This window comes from Fukomys damarensis, unplaced genomic scaffold, assembly GCF_012274545.1.
Source record: "Fukomys damarensis isolate Sample0158 unplaced genomic scaffold, DMR_v1.0_HiC HiC_scaffold_38, whole genome shotgun sequence".
NCBI lineage: Eukaryota > Metazoa > Chordata > Mammalia > Rodentia > Bathyergidae > Fukomys > Fukomys damarensis.
In genome coordinates this window covers 2,383,874-2,410,087 of record NW_022900950.1, presented here as the reverse complement: position 1 = coordinate 2,410,087, position 26,214 = coordinate 2,383,874, and the positions used below count along the sequence as shown (strand labels likewise).

Below are 26,214 nucleotides of genomic sequence, written 5' to 3'. Positions count from 1 at the left end.
AACTGTTAATACATAGTCAGTTTTCTACTAAATAAATCACAACTTAAAAAGATGATTGTCTTTGGACTTGTAAAAAATTCTTTTGGAGAGCTGGGAATTCAGCTCATTGGGGCGGCCACCTGTTTTGCAAGTGCAAGGTCCCCAGTTCAATCTCTGATACCCCCCCAAAAAAATTCTTTTGCAATTTTTCATAATGGGCCTTTACTATTCTTCATTATAAGAAAAAAACTTATTAAAATTATGTATGTCTGTTAATAACAAATTATGTACAATATCTATTAGTAACCACGTTGCTTGTTGGTTTTAAGAACTCAATGGATCTTCACATTTATTATCTTAGATTGTCCTTCAAATTCTCACTTGAAAAAGTAGAAACTGATTAAATTTGCTGCCATCTTAGAGATACTTTCAAATAAAAGGAGGGTTAATTTTAAAATGAAATTCAGAGAAATTAAATCCCTGTGCCTCCACCCCATATCACCAGAATTTGCAGAGAAGCAATTAGTTGTTTTCAAGGATGAAATTCATTGCAGAAGTTTAATCTTTAACAATTTCTCATTTTATGGAAGCAGAAAGCAAGAATTAAGGTATAACATAGCAAAGCTTGCTTCTCTAGTGACAGATTTTGTTTTGTTTTTTGATACATGGTTTCACAGTGCAGTCCATGCTGACCTTGAATTCATAATCCTGCCTCAGCTTCAGTAATGCTAGATGTAATGTACATTAAGGAAGTAGTTTATAACCACACCCTTACTCCTTCATTGCTTTAGAAACAGTCTTAGTTACTAAAAAGGTAAATGAGTTATTCACAGATACCCTGACTTTTGTAGTCACTCATTTGGAAAATACTGTCACACAGACAGCTCCTCCAGTGGAGAAAGCAAACTAGATAGTTTTACCAAAAGAGTTAGTCACAGAACATTCCTTCATGATGCTTTGAAAAAAAAAAAAGAAAGACAATAAAAATTCACTATAGATAAACAGAGGTGCAATACTACTGGGGTTTGGAAAAAAATGTATAAACTATCCTTGAAGTTTTATACTGATGTATTCTTAAGGCTTTATAAGCAAAGATACCATTTTAGTCCTTAGAAGTACTAGAATTTAAACTGGGCGTGGTGGCACACTCCTGTAATTCCAGTATTCGGGAGGCTGAGGCAGGAGAATCACTGTGAGTTTGAGCAGCCTGGGGTCCATTTTAGTCCTTAGAAGTACTAGAATTTAAACTGGGCGTGGTGGCACACTCCTGTAATTCCAGTATTCGGGAGGCTGAGGCAGGAGAATCACTGTGAGTTTGAGACCAGCCTGGGCTACATAGTGAGTTCCAGATCAGTCTCAACTACATAGTAAGAATCTGTCTCAAAAAACAAAAAAAAAAGAAGTACTAGAACTTACAAAAATCCCACAAAGAGAAATTTATTTCCCATCTATAATTATGTGCTTAAATGTTGAATCATTACTTCAAAATTACTCCTTGAAATCAAGAAATATGCATCACACTGTAAGGATTAAAAAAGCCAAAGACATATACACATATGGGCTCACTGTGTAAATAACAAAGCTTGTATATTCATTTGTACAGAAAATATTTGGAAGAATACATATGAAACTAGTCAACACCTTTTCTACCACATAACTTACTTTTTACAACAACAGTGAATTTTCTTTACTAAAATGTTTTGAGAAAAAGTATATTTTAGTATAGTGAATTTGACAGTGGTCTTATAAACCAAAGAAAACAAATTCGAAGTTGTATTCTTTTCTCTATCTGTTATGAAGAAATACTCTGACATTTGACCCTATAGAAATATATTAAGTCAGTATATGGAGATCACTATGGAAAACTATGTAATGATCACTATGTATCATTATTTCACTAAAAATTTCACTGAAGTAATATATGAGATCAAAATAAGAAACATAGAAAGAAATGGATCAAGAGAAAAACTACTTAGCATTATGAAACAAAAACCAGCAATGACATATGAGAAAATTATAAGAATAAGGACAAAGACAAACCAAACAATATAGAAATAATATTAAGCAAGAAACAATATTAAGAACAAAAGGTGACAAAGACTCTTAGAGCTTGAGATTCAGTTCAAAGAAGCACTTACCTATCTAAAGAACCATATATAAATTTTAAAGTTTGGGCACTATCTTGTATCATATTTCTTAGTTGAGGAAGAGAAACTCTAAAACAACAAAAACAAAAACATTTATTCATTTATAATATAATGAAGAAATCAAACATTTTTACACTTTATATATAAGATATACATCAACTATGAGTAAAATTGTGAAAAATGGTTGCTTATTATGTAGCCATTGATCACCTCAATCAATCAAGCTTCTAGCATTAGTCAAATATGGACTTGTTTTGTTTTGGTACCAGGGATCGAACTCAGGACCTTGGGCTTGCAAGGCAGGCATGGTGCCACTAGGCTAAATCCCCAGCCTAAATATGGACTTTTAATATTACCAATTATATGGAAATAAACCCTCAGGAGAGTTCAGCTTCTTCATCCTTAAAATTGGGGCAGTAATCACTAAGCCCTCCTCAGGTTGATTTCTGAGGATTAAATGAAACAATTAATCTGAAGATTAAATGAATTAATTAACCCATTAATGTAGTTAGAGCAGTGTCTGGGACCATGCCCATGCTATCCCCCCAAGCCCCCCCATGCTAAATTCTTGACACTTTTCAGTATTATTGGACCCTCCAAATTCTTTGGCAAAACACACTGAGAAAGGAAAGAAAGTAGAACAGAAAAAAATAAATAAATAAATTTACATTTTTGTAGGAAGGCTGATAGGAATTCTACAAGGCAGGTTTTATTATTTCCATTATATCAGTGGCTAAAGTCCAGGAAGTAAAGTGACATGTTCAAGGTCACAAAGGGAGTGGAGACTACAGACGAGCATACATCTTCCTACCTCAAAAGTGATTCTTTTCGTAAGCGCACACTGTTTTCCTGGTTAGATTCCTCCTGCTTACTGTAGCTATCACAGGAGGATAATTTTCCTATCTGAAAACATATCCTGGATCACACTAATTTCTGCAGGATGGCACTCTTTTCACTCTGCTTCCTTCCTCACCCTCACCATTATGAGGTGAGAAGGGAAGTACACTGGCTATGGCATTAAGATAGATAAGAAAAAGATTCCAGGGTAGCCAATGCAAATACAAAACACTTGCACAATGATGTGAATACAAGATATATAAATGGGCACTGGTGAGGTGCTTGTGTGTGGTCTCTCAGTACTCTTTCTCAGTCTCAACAGATGATAATGATAATAATACATCTTATGTAAACAAAGATGGGTAAGGAAAAGGTGCTGGTACAGAGTGACTGGCATGAGCTATAAGAAATGGGTAAAGAGGTGCAAAAGAAGGTCAAGAGGCATACAGGGGGCTTATTTTTTTTTTTTATTTGAAGATCAGTGTGGAGAATAAGAGATCTTCAGGTTAATTCTAATTTATCAAGCCTAGTTTTCTAGATAGGAGTGGCGTAAATACTAGGGAAAATGACCTACATCCATCTTCCTGAGTGGTAAAGATTGGGAAATTGCCTAGAGCATCCCCCTTTTAGATCTCAGTAGCCAGCATAAAACTGCTCCTGGAAACTGTCTTTGTCTGCCAAAACTGGTTGGTGTCATGAGAATACAGATGAACAGCTTCTGCTCAGGTGCTTTGCTGAGCTTTCCTTTCCCCTCCCTAAACTGTTTATGCTACCTTTGTCTTAACGCTGTGTTTTGTTTCTTCTGTTTTGCCTTTTGGGCTATAGAAAAGTCTTAAAGACAAATGTTTTCCTCTACCATGACATCTTAAATCATCTTAATTTGGATGTTCTCCAATTCTTGTAAACCCATACTTTCAGAACAATCCCTCAGTCCAACCCATTGGCAATAGGATAAGCCTCTTAGCACTGTTCAGTATAACCCTTTTTGAGACAGCAAAACATACATTAACTGGTTAAAGATCACCATCATCCACTATATGCCAAAACTCCATTACACTTTCATGTTAAATCTGAACTCCACATTTATACTATATCTCTTTCTGTCCAAAATTAGTCACCTTCAGAACACAACCATTTGGTATTTTTCACTGCAGCTGCTTTTGGAATAATTGCTTAATTCCTCCCCCCGAGTGTGGTCTGGACTCAGTAACTTACTTCTAACAAATAATATATGGTGGAATGACAATGTTTCACTTCTCAGATTAAGCCATAAAGTACTGCAGCACCCTCTTCCTCTCTTTTGGATTACTTTCTTTGGGGGAAGCCAACTGCTATATTTTGAGGACACTCAACCAGCTCCCGGGAGAGGTCAGTGTGGCAAGGAACTGAGACCTCCTGACAATGACCATGTGTGTAAGCCCTTGGAAGCAGACTTTCTAGCTCCAGTTAAATTTCAGATGACTGTATCCCTGGCTGACATTCAGCTACAATGTCAAGACAGACTCTGACTGAGACAGAACTCTCGCTCAGGTACTCCTGGATTCCTTTACCATCATAACACCTGTAAGATAGTGTATGTTTAGTATTTAAATTACTTCCCAAGTAATTTAGTTGTAGTTTTCTTTTTTTCCCCTGGTACTGGAGATCCAACTCAGTGCCTCATGCATGCTAGGCAAAATGTCTACAACTGTGTAGACTTTCTACTCAAAAATTCTCTGTAAATTTGAGAGGGACATAATTACTGTTATATAGCAATAGCTACAACAGATAACACAATGTTATGTAATAAAAGAAAGCTAGTTAACAAAGTCTACAGCGATAGAAAATAATGTTATTTTGTTTAGATTGGCAAGATAATTATTTTTTTGGCCGTTGTTTTCTTTCTTGCATAATTTAAACATTAAGAGATACCATAAGGGAAATTTTATCAGAATTAATATTGTCTGAAATTGGGTCAGTCACACACTATAGTACTTATTTCAATATTTGATGTAGACCATATTCCATTATTCTATGGACCAAAGAAAACTGAAAAATGTGCTTAATACTTTAATAATAAAGTTACCCAACTATTTAAAAAGTTGTCAAGAATTTAAATTACAAGTTTTAAAACTCAGTGAACAGGAATGTACAACCATTCTAACAGTAATTAAATCCACCTTCTTGGGGGCTGTTCTCCTGTTCTCCATATTTGTACTCAATTTTTCCCCTACTTTTTTTTAAACCCCAACCACTCTTTTTACTTCACAAGTAATTTTACAAAAAGGTACAGAGGTCAACATTCATTTACAAAAGTAAGTACTCTATAGTTGTAATAGTAAATTCTGTTTTCATATCTCCTCCTTGGGGTTTTGCTTCTCAGAAAGTTATGCAGAGGTAGGTCTGTTCCAGATTCTTTTTTTCTTTTTTTTCAGAAGCAGGTGATTTTGTGTCTTGTGCTTTTTTGCTTTTTTTTCAAACAACTAAGAGGATTGGGGCCACTTATTTTCTAGCATTTTTTTTCCTTCTTCTCTGCTCAGGATTTTTCACTAAACCTTCTTCCTCTTTGAGTTGCTTTACACTTTCTTTCTTGTGCAGTGAGACAAGCTGACCTGACCTATGCCTTTAACAAAGGCATTTGTTTCTGGAGAAGGTTTGTCTGAGACTATACAGTGTTCTGAATAAAAACCATGAGAGGAATTCCAGGCTTTTTCTTTACTTTCACAGATAAATTCGGATTCTGTGTTGCCACAAAATAATGGTGAGGATTTCCCTCTTCAACCGTGGAAGGAAGACAGACAGTCTCATTCACTCACTGCTTTCTTGAAATGGGGACTGTTTTGAACTTGGCATTTCTGTGCAATTAGTATTGCCCCATACAAGTCCTTTTCCAAATGTTTCTAACTCCTTTAATACACATCTGGTGTGCACAGCTCCATCTCCCCTATCAGGTAGCTCCCGCAGCTGCTCCCACACCTGGATGCGGTACCTCATGGCCACCTGACAGAAAGTGCTGTCCAGCAGAATCTGGTATGGCGCCTGGACTCTGAAATTGTTGTGAAAGAAGCCAAGATGCTTCTTGGCATGTTTCTGCCCAATGATCAATCATTTCTGGTTTAGGTGGACTGAGGCCACTGGGCCAGGAAGCAGCACCACAGCCTTGCCTATTCTTTGGTACTTGCAGTGCTGACTACTCCCCTTCTCTCCTAATTTAATGTCCAGTGACATTATAGAATCATTATAGTAGAAAGAATTCAGACTGACTCTCTTTCAATTTCAAATTCTGCCTCTTCCTGACTTTTGTCAAGTAATTTAACCAATTGAATGTAAAGTACCTAATCCAGTCCCGAAACCCATGGCCAGTTCATGACAGATCCTGTTATTTCCAACATGTAAAGTATATTTTAAAATTCTTGCAAAAAGGAGGCCATGATAAGACAGACCATTAGAGAAATCACTTTAGAGTTTCATATTCATTATTTTTGTCAAAAGTGCTCAGAACAAAGTACCCTTACCCAGACCTTTAATTCTTAAAACTCTCCAAAAACAAAACAAACCAACAAAAAAACCCAGCATGCAAAAGCGAAATCAAAGCATTGTAGAGAGTTAAAAAAAAAAAAAAAGAGGACAATATCATCTCTCAGTCACTTCTAAAATTCTGTACAGGTCACAGAAAAGGCAAGTAGGTGCCCTGCCAGCCTCCAGCCTTGCTAATAAGCCCAGGTGGGCATTTATGGCATCTTTTGGGACTATGCATGCCAAATGAATACATGTATAACTACTTCATTAATGAAATGCACGTCTAAATCATAAAACTGTTTAAGAAGTGTGCCTCTGTTTGTAATAGCTAAAACTTGGAAACAGCCCATTTGCCTGCCCATCAGTTGGAAACTGGATAAAGATGTGGGTTTTCTATAAAATGGAATACTACTCAGCCATAAAGAATGAAAAATTAGACTCATTCATAGGAAAATAGATACATATTGAGGATATATTCCTAAGTGAAATAAATAAGTCACACATGTGTAAATACCGAATAGTTTCTCTGGTGTGAAAAACTATAATAGTACATAAGATCCTAATGAGATAATTGACAATGTGAAATAGGAAGAAAGGGGCTAAAGGTGTAGGGAAAGTGGGAAGGGTAGGGGAAAGGTAATAAGGGAAAAGAAAAAAATATGAGAAAATGGAAATAAAATATTTGTAAATGGAGAGGGGAGGAGGGGATGAAGGGAGGGCCGGGACAAGGGGAAAAAATGAGAACAAAGACCTGTCATGTAAAGGTACAAAATCCCAAAAATGAATGTAACTGTACTGTATACCTAAAATGTACCAATAAACTCAATTAAAAAAAAAAGAAGGGCACCTCTGACAAAAATAATTTTAATAAAATAGGCATTGTTAATACTATGTTAGAAATGATTTTAAGGTAAACAAAAATTTATACTTACTCTTCAGCAGGCAGGCCAATTAGCAACAACTTCTCAGATTCTTTCAAATAAGCTATATGAACTTGTTTGCCATTTAAAAAGAGGGATGAGCTAGAAAAAAATAAATTTTCAATAAGGTTAGATTATCCTTAAATATTATAAAATTATAAAAATTACCCCTAAGAAATTACATATGATATGATTTAAGAACAGAATGCTTAATAAACAAATTTCTTGGCATATATAACTGACATAAGGGCAAGGAATTATGTAAGAATAAAAATACATTCTAAAATATTTTAAAAACAAAACAGAAACAACCTAACTATGCTAAACAATAGACTCATTATTAAAAAAGAATGTTGAAATTCTTTTGTTAACATTAAGAAGCTATATAAATTCTTTTCCAAAAGAAACTTTCTTCCCAATTGGTTTTACTTATTTAATTATTTAAATTTATTTTTTGAACCAGGGATGAAACTTGGGACCTTGCACTTGTGAGGCAAGCGGCAACCTCACTGAGCTAAATCCCCAACCCTCCAGAAGGCTATTTAATACACCCTTTGTGACTGCCTATTTATGAACATGATTGGCTAAAGGGATTACAAAGAAAAAAAAAATGGTCCCAAGTAAGAAAATGACAACTAATCAAATCATCAGTCAAATTTAAGCATGTTCTTAAGGAAACTTTTAGAGTACTGCATATATTCATTGTAGTAATGGATGTATATATCAAAATTGATTAAATTGTATGTTTTACATATATATATAGTTTATTATATTTCAATTATGATTCATGAAGCTGGAAAAGCTTAAATGCATCCTCAAGAAAGATATAACAAACTATGGAAATAGAGTATATAAATGAATAAAGATGAATAAACATTTTTCTCAAAAAGAAATTACTTTTGTGTAATAGAGCTTAAAAATGCATATACTTATAGGCAAATACTAGTCTTTTCTAGTCAGATCAATATGACTATAGTTTTAAAAATGCATACGCCACAAGGCATACATATTGTTATGGAGGCCCTAAAATAGTAATTTTCTTACTTATTATTTCCTCAAAAAATGTTTCTAACTGCATTTATTTTTTTCCACATTTAACCCATATCTAATCATCACTAACAATATCTAATAAATAACATGATATCTATTCTAGAAAGTACAAAGATGAACCTATATGAAGAAACAAATTTTCTTCAAAGAGGAGGCCTACACCTTAAAACATTATGTTAAATCAAAGAAGTCATTCACAGATAACCACTCATCATAAAATTCCATACATGTGAAATGACTAGAACAGAGACATGTAGGAATGTCTGGGGTTGGCGGGTTGACAGTGAAAGGTTACAGGGTCTCTTTCTGAGATGACAAAAATGTTCTAAAACTGACTTTGGTGACAGTCACACATCCCATGAACACACCTGAAATCGTACATTTTTTTTTTTTTTTTTTGAGACAGGGTCTCACTATGTAGTTGAGACTGACCTGGAACTCACTATGTAGCCGAGGCTGGTCTCGAACTCACACAGCAATCCTCCTGCCTCAGCCTCCCGAGTGCTGGGATTACAGGCGTGCGCCATCACGCCCAGCCATGTACACTTTTTAAATGGGATTAAGTTTATCATTTATGAATTATATCTGAAGAAAGGTGTTAAAAATACGTAAGCAAAAAGAAGGGCTGACCATATAACTGCAGCACTTGTCTACATATGTGAGGCCCTAGGTTTGATCCTACCACCATAACAAAAATCAATCAATCAATAATAATAAAAAATTGTAAAAGTGTACAATGTGCTTTTAGTTAGTTAGTTTGTTTGGTTTGGAGGCAAGGTCTCAAACTATGTAGTCCAGCCTAGCCTCTAATTTGCAGTGATGCTTCTGCCTCAGCCTCCCCAGGGTTAGTATTTACTAGGCGTGGACCACCAGCTCTGTGCAAGGTAAATGAAAATGTATACATGAACTGGAACCCAGGTAACACTGTCACAAAAAAAGAACCAATTTCTGTATATAGTATTGTATATTAAAAACCACAGATGTAAATATGATTTTTATCTAGGAAAACATGGAAATTTTCCTCCTGTTGTTTTATAGATCTTACCTCTTTTTAAAATCCTAAGAGTCTTACAAAATTCAACTTGATATTTTATTAGCAATATGAGGCTCTTCAAACTTGGAATAAATTTCTTTTACAAACTCCAAAATTATTGAATTACTAAGGAAGGAAATTGGTAATATTTATTTTTTTCTATACATTTAATTAATTTGTTTTTCCTCACTGACATTATTGGTACACTTTAGATATACAATACAGTCACATTCATCATTGAGATCTTGTACCTTCACATGACAGGTCTTGGTTCTCAGTTTTTCCCCTTGTCCCTGCCCTCCCTTTGCCCCCTCCTCCCCTCCCCATTTACAAATGTTTTATTTCCATTTTTTCATTTTCTCCTATTTTTTTCTTTCCCTTATTGCCTTTCCCCTTCCCACTTTCCCTACATCTTTAGCCCTTTTCTTTCCATTTCACATTGTCAATTATAACATTAGGATCTTATGTACTATTACAGTTTTTCACACCAGAGAAACTATTCAGTATTTATACATGTGTAACTTATTTATTTCACTTAGGAGTATATCCTCAATATGTATCCATTTTCCTTTGAATGACTCTAATTTCTTATTCTTTATGGCTGAATAGTATTCCATTTTATAGAAAAAACACATTTTCTTTATCCAGTTTCCAACTCATGGGAAAATGGGCTGTTTACAAGTTTTAGCTATTATAAACTGTGCCACTATAAACATAGGTGTGCATATATCATTGATATGATTCTTTGAATTCTTTTGGAAAGATACACAGCAGATGGATGGCTGGGTCAAATGAAACCTCTAGTTCCAGCTCTTTGAGGTATCTCCATATTGATTTCCATAGTGGTTGCACCAGTCTGCACTCCCACCAACAATGGAGAAGGGTTCCTTTCTCCTCACAACCCTACCAACATTTGTTATTGTGTGATTTCTTGATAGCAGCCATTCTTTGTGCGGTGAGATGGAATCTTAGTGTTGTGTTCATCTGCATCTCTTGAATGACCAGTGATGTGGAACATTTTTCAAATATTAATTTGATGCTTTTACTTCTTTGTCTGAGAAATGTCTGTTCATTTCAGATGCCCATTTCTGAATCGGGTCCTTATATTGGGGGGGGCTGATTGTTTTGAGTTCTTTATATATTCTAGATAATAGTCCTTTGTCTGAGGAGCAACTGGTAAAAATTTTTTCCCACATTGTAGGCTGTCTCTTAGTTCTGTTGATGGTTTCTTTTGCAGTGCAAAAGCTTTTTAATAAGATGATATCCCAGTTGTTGATTCTTTCTGCTAGTTCCCATGCTACTGAGGATTTGTTCATAAAGTCTTTTCCTATGCCAGTGTCTTCAAGAGTTCTGCCTAACTTATCTTCCAGTAAATTTTTAGTGTTTCTGTTTTAATGTTTAGATCTTTAATCCACTTGGATTTTAATTTAGTGAAAGATAAGGGTCTAGTTTTAATCTTTGGCAGGTTAAGATCCAGTTTTTCCAACACCATTTATTAAAGAGGCTATCTTCCCTCCAGTGGGGATGGTCAGCTCCTTTGTCAAAGATGAGGTAGCTGAGTACATCTGGAGTTGTTTTTGTGTCTTCCAATCTGTTCCACTGATCCTCTCAGGTCTGTTTGTTTCTTTGCCAGTACCATGCTGTTTTTATCACAGTGGCTTTATAGTATAGTTTCAAATTGGGAATTGTTATACCCGCTGCCATGTGTCTGTTGCCTAGGATGGCTTTTGCTATTCTAGGTCTCTTATGGTTCCAAATGAATTTTTGGATTCTTTTTTCTAGTTCTGTGAAATATAGTGTTGGAATTTCAATTGGCCTTGCATTGAATCTGTAGGAAATTTGTAATAGCTAATCTATTTTATTTTTTAAAATCTGAACTTTGAGGCTGGAGATTTAGCTCAGTGGTTCCACTGCCTGACTTGCAAGAGCAAGGAACCGAGTTCAATCTGTGGTACCAAAAAAAAAAAAAAAAAATTATGTGCTATTTTGGGCCGGGGATTTAGCTCAGTGGTTCTGCCACCTGTCTCACAAGCGCAGAGGCCCAAGTTCAATCCCCAGTATCCCCCCCAAATAAAAAAATCTGAATTTTGAGTTCTCTTGTCTCAAAAGTTAAACATGGTGTGCAAATGTTAGGGCTTGATAAGTCAATGTGGAATACATAACTGTTGGATGTATTCTTTGTTTTGCTTTCTTTCTTTTGAGGGGTACAACAAAAGGGGGACTTCACACACAGAGACAAGTATTCTACCAATGAGTTACACTCTCAGCCCTAATTTTCACATTATTTGACAGTAGTTTTGTTTATCTCTAAATAAGCTTCACAGATCAAGAGATGATAGTGAATTCTGAATATTCCTCTTCAAGTGCATTCCGCATTTTTCTATCACTGCTGTAGTAACAGAGTATCAACTATTTGAAAAATTTAGTGCTCAATCACTCTTTCCAACCACAAAGGTATCATCCAACAGGTTAATCAGGATAACAATATGAGTCAGGCATAGTAGGGCATGCTTGCAATCCCATCACTGTGGGAGGCTGAGGCATGAGGATCACAAGTTCAAGCCTAACCTGAGCAATTTAGAAAGACTCTGTCTTCAAAATTAAGTAAATAAATAAATAAGGACTAGGAATGCAGATCAGTATAAAGGTCCTGTGTTCAATCCTCAGTACCACAGGAAAAAAAAAAGATAAAACATGAAGAAGTCCAAGACTCATAAAAATGAATGTATAAAAATACATTTATTGGCTGGGGATTTGGCTCAGTGGTTCTGCCGCCTGCCTCACAAGCACAGGGCCTGAGTTCCATCCCCAGTACCAAAACCAAAATACTTTTATGAAGAAATTATAAATATAGATAAATAGATGAACTTGCTTAAAGTGTGCCAAAACACCCAAATCTACAGCTGTTTTGAAACTTACACTATAAATTAAATAGATTACTGGTGGAAGTAACTTACAAGAAACAAAAACCTACTGATATCTTATCTACCATTATAAATATCTACATTATAGATACAATTATTATTTGTGTAACAGTTACTTTAGCATTTTATTACATTTGTTACAAAGAAAATAACTTCAACAAAAAGACTAAAAGCTAAGTAAAATTATTACCTAGTAACTTGTGTCCGGGTTACATTTTCCAGCATGTCACAGAGTGTGAGAAAAATCCCTCTCACACTTTTAAGTTTCTGCGATGCTTCAGACATTGGATAATGATAAAGAATTTCTTGCTATTAAATGAAAGAAAACAGAAATGATCAAACTGCCAAAATTTTCTAATCATTTTTGTGATGTAAAGTGGAGACTTTGTATTATGAACAACAAAAGAATTCATTTAGCTTCAGTGAGAATTGTATTCAAATACAAAGAGAGAACTATGCCTGGAATTTTAGCACATTACCTAGAATTTAAAACACTACATTTGAAAAAAGTTAGAGTTGAGAATTGGTCACAATACTGTATACTATATTCTAAGTAGAATACCGATTAAGCAAAGTTACAATTACTTTCAAACTGTTTTAAACTTTAATCTCCTTAATAATTTCTAATACTTAGTATTTTTCATTATACAGATATTCTTATCCACCATGGCTATATAGCTACCTATACCACTTTTAGGAATCTTTTAGGAATCTTTAAATTCAATTATTTTCACAATTGACTTTGTTTGTTTGGTATGGGTGATCAAACCCAGGACCTTGTGCTTGCGAGGTAGGTAGAGCACCACTGTGTTAAATCCTTGGCCCTCACAATTGACTTTGAAAACCTAATCTTTATTTTTGATAAAATTATTAAATGCTTATTTAAGCCCAAGATCAAAACTGCAATTGAACTGAAGAAAGTGAGAACACAAAAATAAAGTAGTACATAGGAAGGAAAAAGGATCACAATATTATAAAATTTTATCTGTCTTAAATATGAAAAGATTTGTAAATTTCAAGTCAATCTGAATTCAAAAGGTTAAATGAGAACATATTTTATTTTAAATTATGGAAAATACTAAATCTGTAAGATACTTCACAAAATGCTATTTTTTTCCATTTTCAAGAAAAGCACATTCCCAGGAAACAAATAGCTTTTTACAAAATAACAAATCTCAAAATCCAGATGTGTACCATCCTAATACTTTTAAAACAGAAAGAGATGAACTATTGTGTGTTTCACTTTTTTGTTCTTAAAGCAACATGTATTTTTCTCTTAAGACAAATTCAAGCAGATAAAATAAAAGTTTCTAGACAGAAGCCACGGAGACTTCAGAATAGTGCACTGTTTAGTGACTATGTCCACAAATACTAATACTTTCAGTTGAAAGAACAAACTCCTTAAATACTGTGCTATTGTTTCCTGGGTTCTCTCTCTAAAGAATGTTGTAACTCTGCTTCATTCTCTATGCAAGAAATAATTATATAACCCTCTGTCCATATATAAGCAATTTTTACATTAAAATATAAATAATGATAAACTTGACACATATGCTTTTTATACTTACTAAGCACATTCAATATATCCAAATTACTGTGAAGTATTAGTCAAATACATTCTGCCTAAAATTTCAAATTTATTTGCAAGATTTCTACTGCAAAAATAGTTATAAAACATTATTTTACCCTAGAAATTGAGTCAAACATAAATTAAGATCTCTTGTTATGTCTACTAAATAAGTTCAACTTTGGCCAATAAATATTTTTAATTGTATTTAGACAAAGTACCAAAACACTTCAAACAAATAATCTTTGGCTAGTTTTTGAAATTTCCCAACTTATGGTCCTTTCATTCTAAATCTTGTACTAGAAAAAGACAATAAGTTTTTATTAAATATGTAACTCAGAGCAAAGAAAATAACCCTCTGACGTGCTGTAAGTAGATTGTAATAGTCAAAAAGGCCATTTCAGAGAATCTCTATTACAGTCAGTAATGAAGACCTGGCAAACACTGCAGCTCCTAACCAATTTAATGAGCTGTATTTTTAGGCACTTGTTAGTAGCATGCATTTGTAGCAGCTTCCACTCTGCTCAGTAAGTATAAAAAGCTCTTTTAACTGCAATGTTGATACATGGCTGGCAACAGACAGAAAACTGTTCATTTGAGAAACATCTACACACTTTCCCAGGGATAGAAAGACGAGGATGATAAAAGGTCTTAGCAGTATCCTACTCCAAAATGATCTAGAAAGACTCAGGATATTATTATCTGTGAATTTGTTTAATGTTGTATTTGGTAAGTGCTTAAATGACTCATTTGTTTTAAAGATAGAAGAAGCCAGTAACATACACAAGAAATCAGAATTATAAACTTGGTCTCTATGTATTTTCAGAACATCTAAGAATTTTTGTATTAAGTTATTGGAGATGTTAAGGTTGTTTGGTGTAGTGATTAGCCTACAGTGATTAATATAATCTATTTGATTGTCATTTAGGATTATAGAGATACTCTTCAAAAAGGGGTTTTAAAAAGACATCATCATATAAATCACAATTAAAGGAATTTATTTCCCAAGAGACTATCACAAAAGGCAAGGTTAAAATATATGTTTTTAAGAAAAAAAAATGGATCTAATAGAAAAGTATAATATATGCGTGGTTCGTAAAGAAAATATCTGGAGCGCTGGGGATTTAGCTCAGTGGTTCGGTGGCCTGCCTTGCAAGCGCAAGGACCCGAGTTCAATCCTGGAAAAAAAAAAAAAAAAAAAAAAAAAATCTGGACACATAAATAAGGTTTACATGTATGAAATGTATAAAATATGTATTGCATAATACATAATTTACATACTTTATAATTTATATAATTTAGTGTTTAAAATATAATAATGCTAATAATTAGTAGCTGTAGTACCATATGCTCAAATTATGAAATTTTTAACAGCAATAAAATACTGATAACAACAGTATGCAGAAGAGAGGTAACTTACCGCAAGGGCCTTGAATTATTTTGAAAAAGTGTAATACAGTATTTAACTTTAAAATCTGTTAAGATAAGTACAATGGTAAAAAGTAAAAAAATAACATCTAAAAAAACAGAAATAGGGCAGGGAATGTAGCTTACTGGTAGCATGCTTGCACATGTGCAAGGCTTGAGTGCAGTTCCCAGGGACAAACTCCCCCCCGGCCCCGCCCCAAATAGGATACAGTAAGAATATAAGCAACCAATTTTGGGTAAGAAAAATATGAAAAAAATAGTTCAAATAGAAAATTCTGAAGATAACAGAAACAAATTTGAACATTTTAGTAACCTCTATATATGATCTTGTCAATTAGAAGTTAGATATTGCCAGGTTGGAAATTGATGTAAGAAACATACCAAAATATAAAGACACAGAATGGAAACAAAAAAAGAAAAAGCAGATAAGCCACTCAAATGCTTATAAAAAAAGCTCTAATAACATTAAATATTAAAAAAAAACTTTAAAGTTAATGTTAAAAAAAAAGACAAGACAAAGAACAATTTCTGGATACAAACAAACTATCAGATTTGAATTATGGAGTAGAAAACCTGAAAAAGACCAGTAATGAGCAATGAGATTAAATCAGTAATGAAGTTTCCCATCAAAAAAGAGCCTAGGACCTGATGGCTCACTACTAAATTCTATCAAATACTTAATGAAGAACTAAGTGTTACCTGGGTTCACAACCTCAATTCTCTCCATGATTCTGGTTGCCAACTGAAATAGATGAGAACCAAATCAAATTTCCCCATAAAGTCAACATTGAACCAAACTATTTAATTTGATTCAGTTCTCATCTAACTCAGTTTGCAACCGGAATCATGGAAAGAATTAAGTTTGTGAACTAAGGCACAACTGTACAACCTTTGTTTTCTTTAAATTACTGAAAAGAAAAAGAAAAAGAAAAAACCCCACAAAAACTGAAGATGAGAGAATCCTTCCAAATTCATGTTATGAGGCCAGCATTCAAGATAGATAGAATGTGATCATTAGGTATATCTAAAATGTACCAATAAAATTAATTTTTAAAAAGACAGGTAGAAGAAAGAAAATGGGCTAGGGATTTAGCTCAGTGGGGCCTCCACCTATCTTATAAGCACAAGGTCCCGAGTTCCATCCCCAATACCAAAAACAAACAAACAAAACAAAACGGAAGAAGGAAAACAAACTATTGACTAATATCCCCTTGAGAAGCATAGATTCAAAAATCTGCAGCAAAATTCAATAGTGTATAAAAAGATCATTTATCATGATTAGATGAGATTCATCCCAGGCATTCAAAGATGCTTCAAAATACACAAATTTATAAATATGAGACCACATCAACAGAACCAAAGACCAAAACCACATGACCATTTCAAGAGATACAGAAAAGAACACTTGAATACTAAACTAAAATAAAAATGAATCAAAGATCCAAATGCTAAAACAGAAACAATCTGCTGGAAGATAAAACTGGTAAAACTCTTGACAACATGGGCATAGGCAAGAGCTTTTGAAACAGAACCCCAATCGCACCAGCAATAACATCAAGAATCAACAAACAGAATCAAATAAAATTAAAATGCTTCTGTAAAGCAAAGGGAACAATGAATAGAGTAAAGAGACAATCTACAGAATGGGAAATAATTTTTTGGCAGCTATTTCTCAGACACAGGAATACCTAGAATATACAAAGAACTCAAAAAATTAGATCCCCAAAATAAAAGACTGAATGAAAGTGGGCTGGGAGAAGTTCAAGCCTGGCTGGGCCAGGTGCGCAGCACTCCTGTCTCCTGAGCAAGCTCGCCTAAGTGTGTAGACGCTGGGTCTAACAGGCTACCCCTCCGCCCCTAGTCTGCGACTCCTTTGCCTGCCCAAGAAAAATCACCCCACCACATGTCTAGCCAATAAGATATCGCCCAATGTTCTCCACTAATGTATGGATCTGCATAACCTATTAGACAGTGCCATGTAATTAAAGGCTCCCCCCATGTCCTCCCCCATGGTCGTCCACACGTAAGCTATATAAGCCTGTGCATTTCCTAAATAAAGTGGACGCATTTCAGCAATCTCCCTGGAGTCTGCCTGGTGATTCCGCGCCTTACCCTCCCAGTCCGAGCTCCTGAACTGAACTCTGCAGACCAAACAGCAGAAGACAACAGTGGGCAAATGAAATGAACAGACACTTCTCAGAAGTCAAATGGCTAATAAATACAACAAAAAGTGTTCCACATCTCTGGCCATTAGAGAAATGCAAATTAAAATAGCGCTGAGATTCCATCTTATTCCAGAAAGGCTATCATTAAGAATCAAATAATAACAAATGCTGCCAAGGCTGAGGGGAAAAAGGAAGCCTTCTACATTGTTAGTGGGGATGTAAACTAGTACAACCATTCTGGAAATCAGTATGGAAATTCCTCAAAAAATAGAAAACAGAAATTCCATTTTACTCAACTATTCCCTTTCTAAGTATCTTCCTGAAAGAGTTAAAGACATCATATTGCAGTGATACATAAACACTCACATTTATAGCTGCACAATTCATCAGAGCTAAATTTTGGAAACAGACTACATGTCCATTAAGAGATGAATGGAAAAAGAAAATGTATTCACAGTGGAGCAATACTCTGCCACAAGAAGGACAAATTTGAGACATTTGTAGAAAAAATGGATGCAACCTGGCACCATAATTGTGGAGATCAGATGGGAAGCATGAGGCCTAATTGGGCTTCTCCTCAGGGCTCACTGAGGAGATAGGGTGTACTGTGGAAGTTCAAGCCTGGGTGCGCTGCACGCCTGTCTCCTCAGCTAACTTGGAGACCTTGCTAAGGCTGAGCTAACTCGCCTAAGTGCGTAGATGCTGGGTCCCAGGCTACACTCAACCTGGCACCATAATTGTGGAGATCAGATGGGAAGCATGAGGCCTAATTGGGCTTCTCCTCAGGGCTCACTGAGGAGATAGGGTGTACTGTGGAAGTTCAAGCCTGGGTGCGCTGCACGCCTGTCTCCTCAGCTAACTTGGAGACCTTGCTAAGGCTGAGCTAACTCGCCTAAGTGCGTAGATGCTGGGTCCAACAGGCTACACCTCCACCCCTAGTCCCTGACTCCTTCACCTGCCCAAGAAAAATCACTCCACCGTGCCTCCAATAAGATGTCGCCTAATGCTCCTCCCATGCTCTTCCCCCATGGTCGTCCCTGTATAAGACTGTGCATTTCCTGAATAAAGTGAAAGTGTTCCTGAAACCTCCCTGGAGTCGGCCTGGTGATTCCACATCTTGCCCTCCCAGTCCGAGTTCCCGAACCTTGTTCCACGAGTGGACTTGTGGACGACAACAGCATACAAGCATACTAACACACTGTAGGGAAAGTAAAAACACCCAAAGTTAAGTTGTTTACCCAGAGAGGTACCGTGGAAGGTAGAAGACTGATTAACCCTGTGGAACTCTAATTGCTTGTGCCCTTGTCTGAGTGAATAAAGCCAAGGCACTTCAGTCATTTGGGGCTCTATGTCAAAGGGAGACATGAGCTTCCTTGGCCCCCACATTTTAACTTGTTTCTGTGTCTCTTTGTTTTTCATCTTCATCACCCCTTGGTTAGATTTGAGCTCAGCTTATAGGCTGGTTCCTACACATAATGTTAAATGAAGTAAATCAGATAAACAAAATTAAATATTTCATGGTTTCTCTTATTTGAGAAAAGTAAAATATAAATAAAAAGTTAATAAGCCTTTTCTTTCCTTTATAGAGATACCTCAAAGAGCTGGGACTAGAGGTTCCATTTGACCCGGCCATCCCTCTGCTGGGTATCTTTCCAAAAGAATTAAAAGAATCATATCACAGTGATATATGCATACCTATGTTTCTAGCAGCACAGTTTGCAATAGCTAAAACTTGGAAACAGCCCATTTGCCCATCAGTTGGAAACTGGATAAAGAAGATGTGGTTTTTCTATAAAATGGGATACTATTCAGCCATAAAGAATGAGAAATTAGATTCATTCATAGGAAAATGGATACATATTGAGGGTATACTCCTAAGTGAAATAAATAAGTCACACATGTGTAAATACCGAATAGTTTCTCTGGTATGAAAAACTATAATAGTACATAAGATCCTAATGAGATAATTGACACTGTGAAATAGTAAGAAAAGTGTTAAAGATGTAGGGAAAGTGGGAAGGATAGGGGAAAGGTAATAAGGGAAAAGAAAAAAATATGAGAAAATGAAAATATGGAAATAAAGTGTTTGTAAACAGGGAGGGGAAGAGGGGTTGAAGGGAGGGCAGGGACAAGGGGAAAAAATGAGAACCAAGACCTGCCATGTAAAGGTACAAGATCCCAATGATGAATGTAACTGTACTGTATACCTAAAATGGACCAATAAACTAACTAACTAAATAAAAGCAATGATAACGCTGGCAAAAAAAAAAGCAAAAAACAAAAAAAAATAAGCAATAGGAAATGGGGAGACAGATCTTTTGCAAATGGAAAGTGGATGAAGAGATGGAGGGAGGTAGAAGGAAGGAGGGGAAGAGGATGAAAAGAATTAAGATGTGTTATGTATATGTAACAACTCCCCACAATGAATATATTTATTATGTATTGCAAACTGAGCAAGAAACAAAACAATCCCATTTACAATAGCTACAGAAAAATAAAATGCCCAGTAATAAATTTAATCAGGAGGTATAAGATCTTTACAATGAAGAGTACAAAATATTGACGAAAGAAAGCAGATACAAATGAAGGGAATGGTATTCAGTATTCACAGACTACAAGAATTGATACTGTTAAAATGTACATATTACCCAAAGCAATCTATAGATTCAATATAATCCCTACAGTCATTCTTCACAAAAATTTCTATGGAACCAAATTTATATGGAACCACAGAAAACTTCAAATAGCCAAAGTAATCTGAAGCAGAAACAACAAAGCCAGACACACACTACCCACTACAAAGTTACAACATGCAATCGGCATAAAAATAGGCACAAGGTGAAGAAAGCAGAATAAAATTAAGTAACTTCTTGCATTATAAATGATTTTTTAAATAAAGGAGCCAAGAACACATAATGCTGAAAGGACACTCTCTTCAGTGAACGATGTACTGACCCACACCTCTAGTCCCAGCTATTCCAGGCTGAGGTAGGAGAATCATTTGAGATCAGCCTGAGCAATCCAGCAAGAGCCTGTCTCAGAAAAAAAAAAAAAGACAGAAAGACAGTGAAGGGAGGGAAGAAAAAATGGAAAAGAAGAGGACAGCAAAGAGAAGAGGAAGGAGGAAGGAGAAAGGAGAGGAGAGGAGTGGAAGCAAGGTAGGAGAGAGGAGGGGAGAGGAAACAGGATATCCATGTTTTGTTTTTGTTTTTTTGTTTTTTTTTTTTGGTACTAGGGATCAAACTTAACTGATATCCATATGAACCTGACCTTTATTGTCTCACAAGTTACAAAGATTATATCAAAATGGATTAAAGATTTAAATGTATAACCCAAAACTATGAAACTAAGATATAAAATAGGGGAAATGTTTCAGGTATTTGTGGCAATAATTTTTTTTTTTTTTTTTTTTTTTTTTTTTTTTTTTTTTGCTAACACCCTATAAGTATAGGCAACAAAAGCAAAAATTAACAAATAGGATTATGTCAAACTAAAAATATTCTGTTGAATTGACTTTAATTTTTTTGAGATAGAACCTTACTATTTAGTTCAGACTGGCTTCAAACACTAAAAAGATTCTGGACAATATATAAACAACATAACTAACAGACAACCTATAGAATGGGAGAAAAAATTTGGCAAACTATACATCAAACAATTGGTTAATATTCAGAATTTATAAGAATTTATAATTTATATTCATCAGCAAAATACTCCAAAGAATCCAGTTTAAAAATGGGCTCAAGATCTGAAGAGACATTTCCTAAAAGAAGAAATATAAATGGCCAACAGATGTTTGGGCATAAAGGGGAATGCTTTATATCGGTGGGGATATAAATGAGTACAGTCCTGGAAATCGGTGTGGAGGAGTTCTCAAAAAATTGTAAAAAGAACTACCATATGATAAAACAACCCCACTACTGGGTATATATAGCCAAGGTAATAAATGTATATGTAGAAGAGAAACACATTTTCGTGTTTATTACACTACTATTCACAGTAATGATGACATGGAATCAATCTAAATGTCTATCAACAGACAAATGGATAATGAAAGTATGGTAGATATACACAATGGAGTATTATTCAGTTGTTATAGTTTGTTCTTGAATGTCCTTCAAGGGTCCACCACCTATGGTGCTACTAGGAAGTGGCAGAACATTTGGGAGGTGGGACCTAATGGAAGGAAGTTAGGTTATTGGAAGTGTGCTTGAGAGGGGCTATTGGGATGTAGGTCCGTTTCTCTCTTTTGAGTGTTAGACATCATTGAACAGCTTCCTACCTACTCCTACTAGGTGATGTATTGACTGCCTCACTACACAATACCTCACAAAAGGCTGACCAACCATGAACTGAAACCTCCAAAACTGTGAGCTAAAACACATTTATTATCCTTATGAACTGATTCTCTCAGGTTTTTTGTCAGAGGGACGGGATGGAAAGCTGAATAACACAGTCATAAAAAAAGGACAAAATCCTGTGATTTGTGACAACATGGGTGGAATGGAACTGGAGCTCATTATCTTAAGTGAAATAAATTGAATACAGAAAAGCCCACATGATTTTTACTCATATGTGGAATCTAGAAATGTTGATATTATAGAAGTTTGGAGTAAAATACTGGCTACCAGAGACTGGAATAGGAGAGAAGGAGCAGGGAGAGGATGGACAACAGGTTCAATGCTACAATTAGGAGTAAGTTGTTGTTGTTTTGTGGTACTAGGGATCAAACACAGGACCTTGAGCTTGCAAGGCAGGCATGGTGCCACTGAACTAAATTCCCCGCCCTAATAGGAGTAAATTCTAGTGTCCTATAGCATGGCAATTAACAATAATGCATTGTATATCTCAAAATAGTTGGAAGAGAGATTTTGAATATACTTACCATAAAGAAATGATAAAAGTTTAAAGTGATGAGTATGCTAAATTATCCTGGGCTGTTACCCCCAGTATACATGAATCAAAACATCATATTATATCTCATAAATATGTATAAATATTATACCACTCAAAAAATAAAATAAATAATTTTTTAAAACCTAGAATATTGTTGGAGCAGAGGGTCACATTACAATCGAAAAGGTTCAAAGATTCAAAACATCATATTATATCTCATAAATATGTATAAATATTATGCCACTCAAAAAATAAAATAAATAATTTTTTAAAACCTAGAATATTGTTGGAGCAGAGGGTCACATTACAACTGAAAAGGTTCAAAGATTTAATAATTCTAAACACTAATGCAATAGCATTATTTCAAAATATGTAAAGTAAAAATGCTTGGAACCAAAGGGGAAAAAGTGGACAAATCCTCTAGAGAGTGAGAGCTTTCTCTCTCTCTCTCTCTCTTTTTTTTTTTTTTTTTTTTTTTTGGTACTGGGGATTGAACTTGGTTCCTTGCACTTGCAAGGCAGGCTGTGGAACCACTGAGCTAAATCCATGGCCCAATATATCTCTCTTAATTATGAACAGGCTGAGAGGACAAAAAAAAAAAAATCAGTAAGACACAGAAAATTTGAGCCAAAAATTGCCTTAAAACACTTATGATGAAAAGGAATATAGTATGATAGAAAGGGCACACAAACTGGGAAGCAAAACACCTCCGTTTATAGAAATTCTTGCAGTTATTAGCTATGGAAACTTCAGCATGCTATTTAACTTTGCCAAGATTACTTCCTTATTTGGAAATATAAATATTAAATATATAGTATTAGGCCAAGCATTAATCGGTGTTCAATAAACATTGAGAAAATGACTGAATAAAAAGAATATTTAAAATGTAAGAACTATTTAGAACATATCAAAGAAAGGTAGTACTAGATCCCTCCCCCCTTTCATTAAAAGGTAACAGGAAGAGATTGATTGCAAAGGCTGCAAGGAAATTTGTTTGGGGTGATGAAAATGTTTAATTTAATATCATGACTGTGATGCTGCTTACTCCATTGTGTATATTTGTCAAAACTCATGAAACTGTACACTTGAAATGTTTACTATATATAAATAACACTTTCAAATAAACCTAACACCCCAAAAAGCTGCTAAATTAAAAGATAATACATCAATATCTTTTCCTTTTTTACTTTTCCTTCTGGTTAAAATAACTAAATACTTCATTTAGGTTTAAGAATATTTGTAACACTGTTCATACCCAGAGTAAAATATAAAATATACAGATAATTTTTTAATTGCATTTATTGGTACATTTTAGGTATACAGTACATTTACATTCATCATTGGGATCATGTACCTTTACATGACAGGTCTTGGTTCTCATTTTTACCCCTTGTCCCTGCTCTCCCTTCAACCCTCCTCCCCTCCCCATTTACAAACACTTTATTTCCATATTTTCATTTTCTCATATTTTTTCTTTTCCTGTATTACCTTTCCCCTACCCTTCCCACTTTCCCTATACCTTTAGCCCTTTTCTTCCTATTTCAGATGGTCAATTATAACATTAGGATCTTATGTACTATTATAGTTTTTCATACCAGAGAAACTATTCGGTATTTACACATGTGTGACTTATTTATTTCACTTAGGAGTATACCCTCAATATGTATCCATTTTCCTATGAATGAATCTAACTTCTCATTCTTTATGGCTGAATAGTATTCAATTTTATAGAAAAACCACATCTTCTTTATCCAGTTTCCAACGGATGGGCAAATGGGCTGTTTCCAAGTTTTAGCTATTGCAAACTGTGCTGCTAGAAACACAGGTGTGCATATATCACTGTGATATGATTCTTTTAATTCTTTTGGAAAGATACCCAGCAGAGGGATGGCCGGGTCAAATGGAACCTCTAGCCCCAGCTCTTTGAGGTATCTCCATAGTTTTTGTACCAGTCTGCACTCCCACCAACAATGGAGAAGGGTTCCTTTGTCTCCACAACCCTGCCAATTGAAATTCCAATACTGTATTTCACAGAACTAGAAAAAAGAATCCAAAAATTCATTTGGAACCATAAGAGACCTAGAAAAAGGCTTATTGTATACCCGGACTATAAAAATAATTTTTCCTTTGCACTTTGGGGAAGACACTCACCTCTTCCTTTGATGTTTCTGAGTTGAGCTGTAGTGTAAGATACATGATGATATGAGGAGTGTTAAGGATATTCTGCTGGGTGCCTTCTGCCTCTTCTTCCCATAGAAGTTTGACTAAATCATTTGTGTTCAATTGTGCCTTTTTCTTTCTTGGTTGAGTTGTTTCCTTTTTCACAGCATATGCATTTTCAAATGTCAGTTTCACCTTTAAAAATTACAATATGTTGATTATTTAAAGAGCAAAATCAGCTGCATTTTTCACAAAGAAGGATCTGTGTTGGGCTTGTCTATGCATTCAGGTACGAACATGATGGATAAATCATCTTAGAGAAGGGTTCCTGATAATAGGAATATAAATGTGTTCTATTTATATTTGTATCTCTAGCTCCTGGAATAGTATCTTATGCACATTATTAGAAATATTTTTTGAGTAAGAATGTATAATGCTGCTATGGCTTGTATATAGATACAAAGCCTCATTCGCTCACAGGTGGGACTTTTTGGAGGTGGCAAGATCTAGGGCATGTGATACTGGGATTAAGTGTGTGTGGTACTCAGTCCACAGACTGGTTTAGCATGGTTCTGGGGGTAGATAATGGGAAAGCCCACCCTGGGTATAGGTGACACCACCCAAAATGCTTTTGGCCTGGATGGGATAAAAGAGAAATGGAGGCTTGCTTCACTACTTGCTGCCTCCTGCCTGCCCTGCCATGAGCTCTTTCTCCTCTCCCATGCCCTTCTGCCATGCTGCCCTGCCTTGGAGCAGGCCAACTATGTGAGCTAATAATAAACCTTTCCTCCTTTAACTTGTAGGTATCAGATATTTCGTCCCAGCAAAGTTACAACAAAAGTAACAAAGACAGATTTTGGTACTAGAGAAATGGGGTCATTGCTGTGATGCTACCTCACCACATGGTTCAGGGTCCTTTGGAACTGGCTTGTGGGATATTTGGAAAGGTTTAGAGATGCTGCCTGAAGAAACAGCCCTGGAATGCTGTAATGTGAACCTAACTGGAGATTCTGGTCAGAGCCCAGAAGACCAGAATGCTGACAAAAATGAATCTTGTAAGGACCTGGTTGGTTCGGGAGGTTTCAATTAGGAACAAGGACTATAATGATGGTTGGACTCCAGAGTATCTGTGTTATGTTTTGGCAGAAAATTTGTCTGCATTTTGCTCATGTCCCAAGACAATGCAGAAGATTGCAATTAAGGGTGGTGGACTAATTAATCTTGTGGAAGAAATTTCAAGGCAGTTTAATGTTGAGGTGGTGGCATAACTATTGTTGGGGGCCTTTTTCCAGCGCTAACTTAGTAAAGAACAAACATTCCAGCAGAATTATTTAAGAAGTTTTCAGTTTGATCAGAAAGGAAGCTCAGGTAAAGTTATGGCCTACAAAGATGAAAGAGAAGAGAACCTGGTTGCTGAAAAGGAATAAGACAATAGAAAAGATGCCTAAAGACAACACAAGAACCAGCAGGACTTCTACCCTTTAGTCTCAAAATTGTAAAGATGAGAGAATAATTTGAGAAGAGAGCCCAGAGCACCATGGTCCAGAATGGACTTACAGAATTTGTTTCCTCAGGATTTGGTTCACATTGATCAACAATCCAAGCACTTG

General features: G+C 35.4%; 1 protein-coding gene across 2 annotated transcripts in view; it reads right to left on the bottom strand.

The window, feature by feature from the left end:
- Intu (inturned planar cell polarity protein) overlaps positions 1 to 26,214 on the bottom strand; it is an 85,448-nt gene that overhangs the window by 20,500 nt on the left and 38,734 nt on the right. For both annotated transcript variants that reach the window (XM_033760004.1, XM_010618849.2), the window contains exons 4-7: positions 24,596 to 24,799; positions 12,579 to 12,697; positions 7,394 to 7,483; positions 2,118 to 2,195 (exon numbers count right to left, since the gene is read on the bottom strand). In XM_033760004.1, the coding sequence (XP_033615895.1) occupies positions 2,118 to 2,195; positions 7,394 to 7,483; positions 12,579 to 12,697; positions 24,596 to 24,799 (491 nt within the window). The remainder of the gene's footprint in view (positions 1 to 2,117; positions 2,196 to 7,393; positions 7,484 to 12,578; positions 12,698 to 24,595; positions 24,800 to 26,214) is intronic.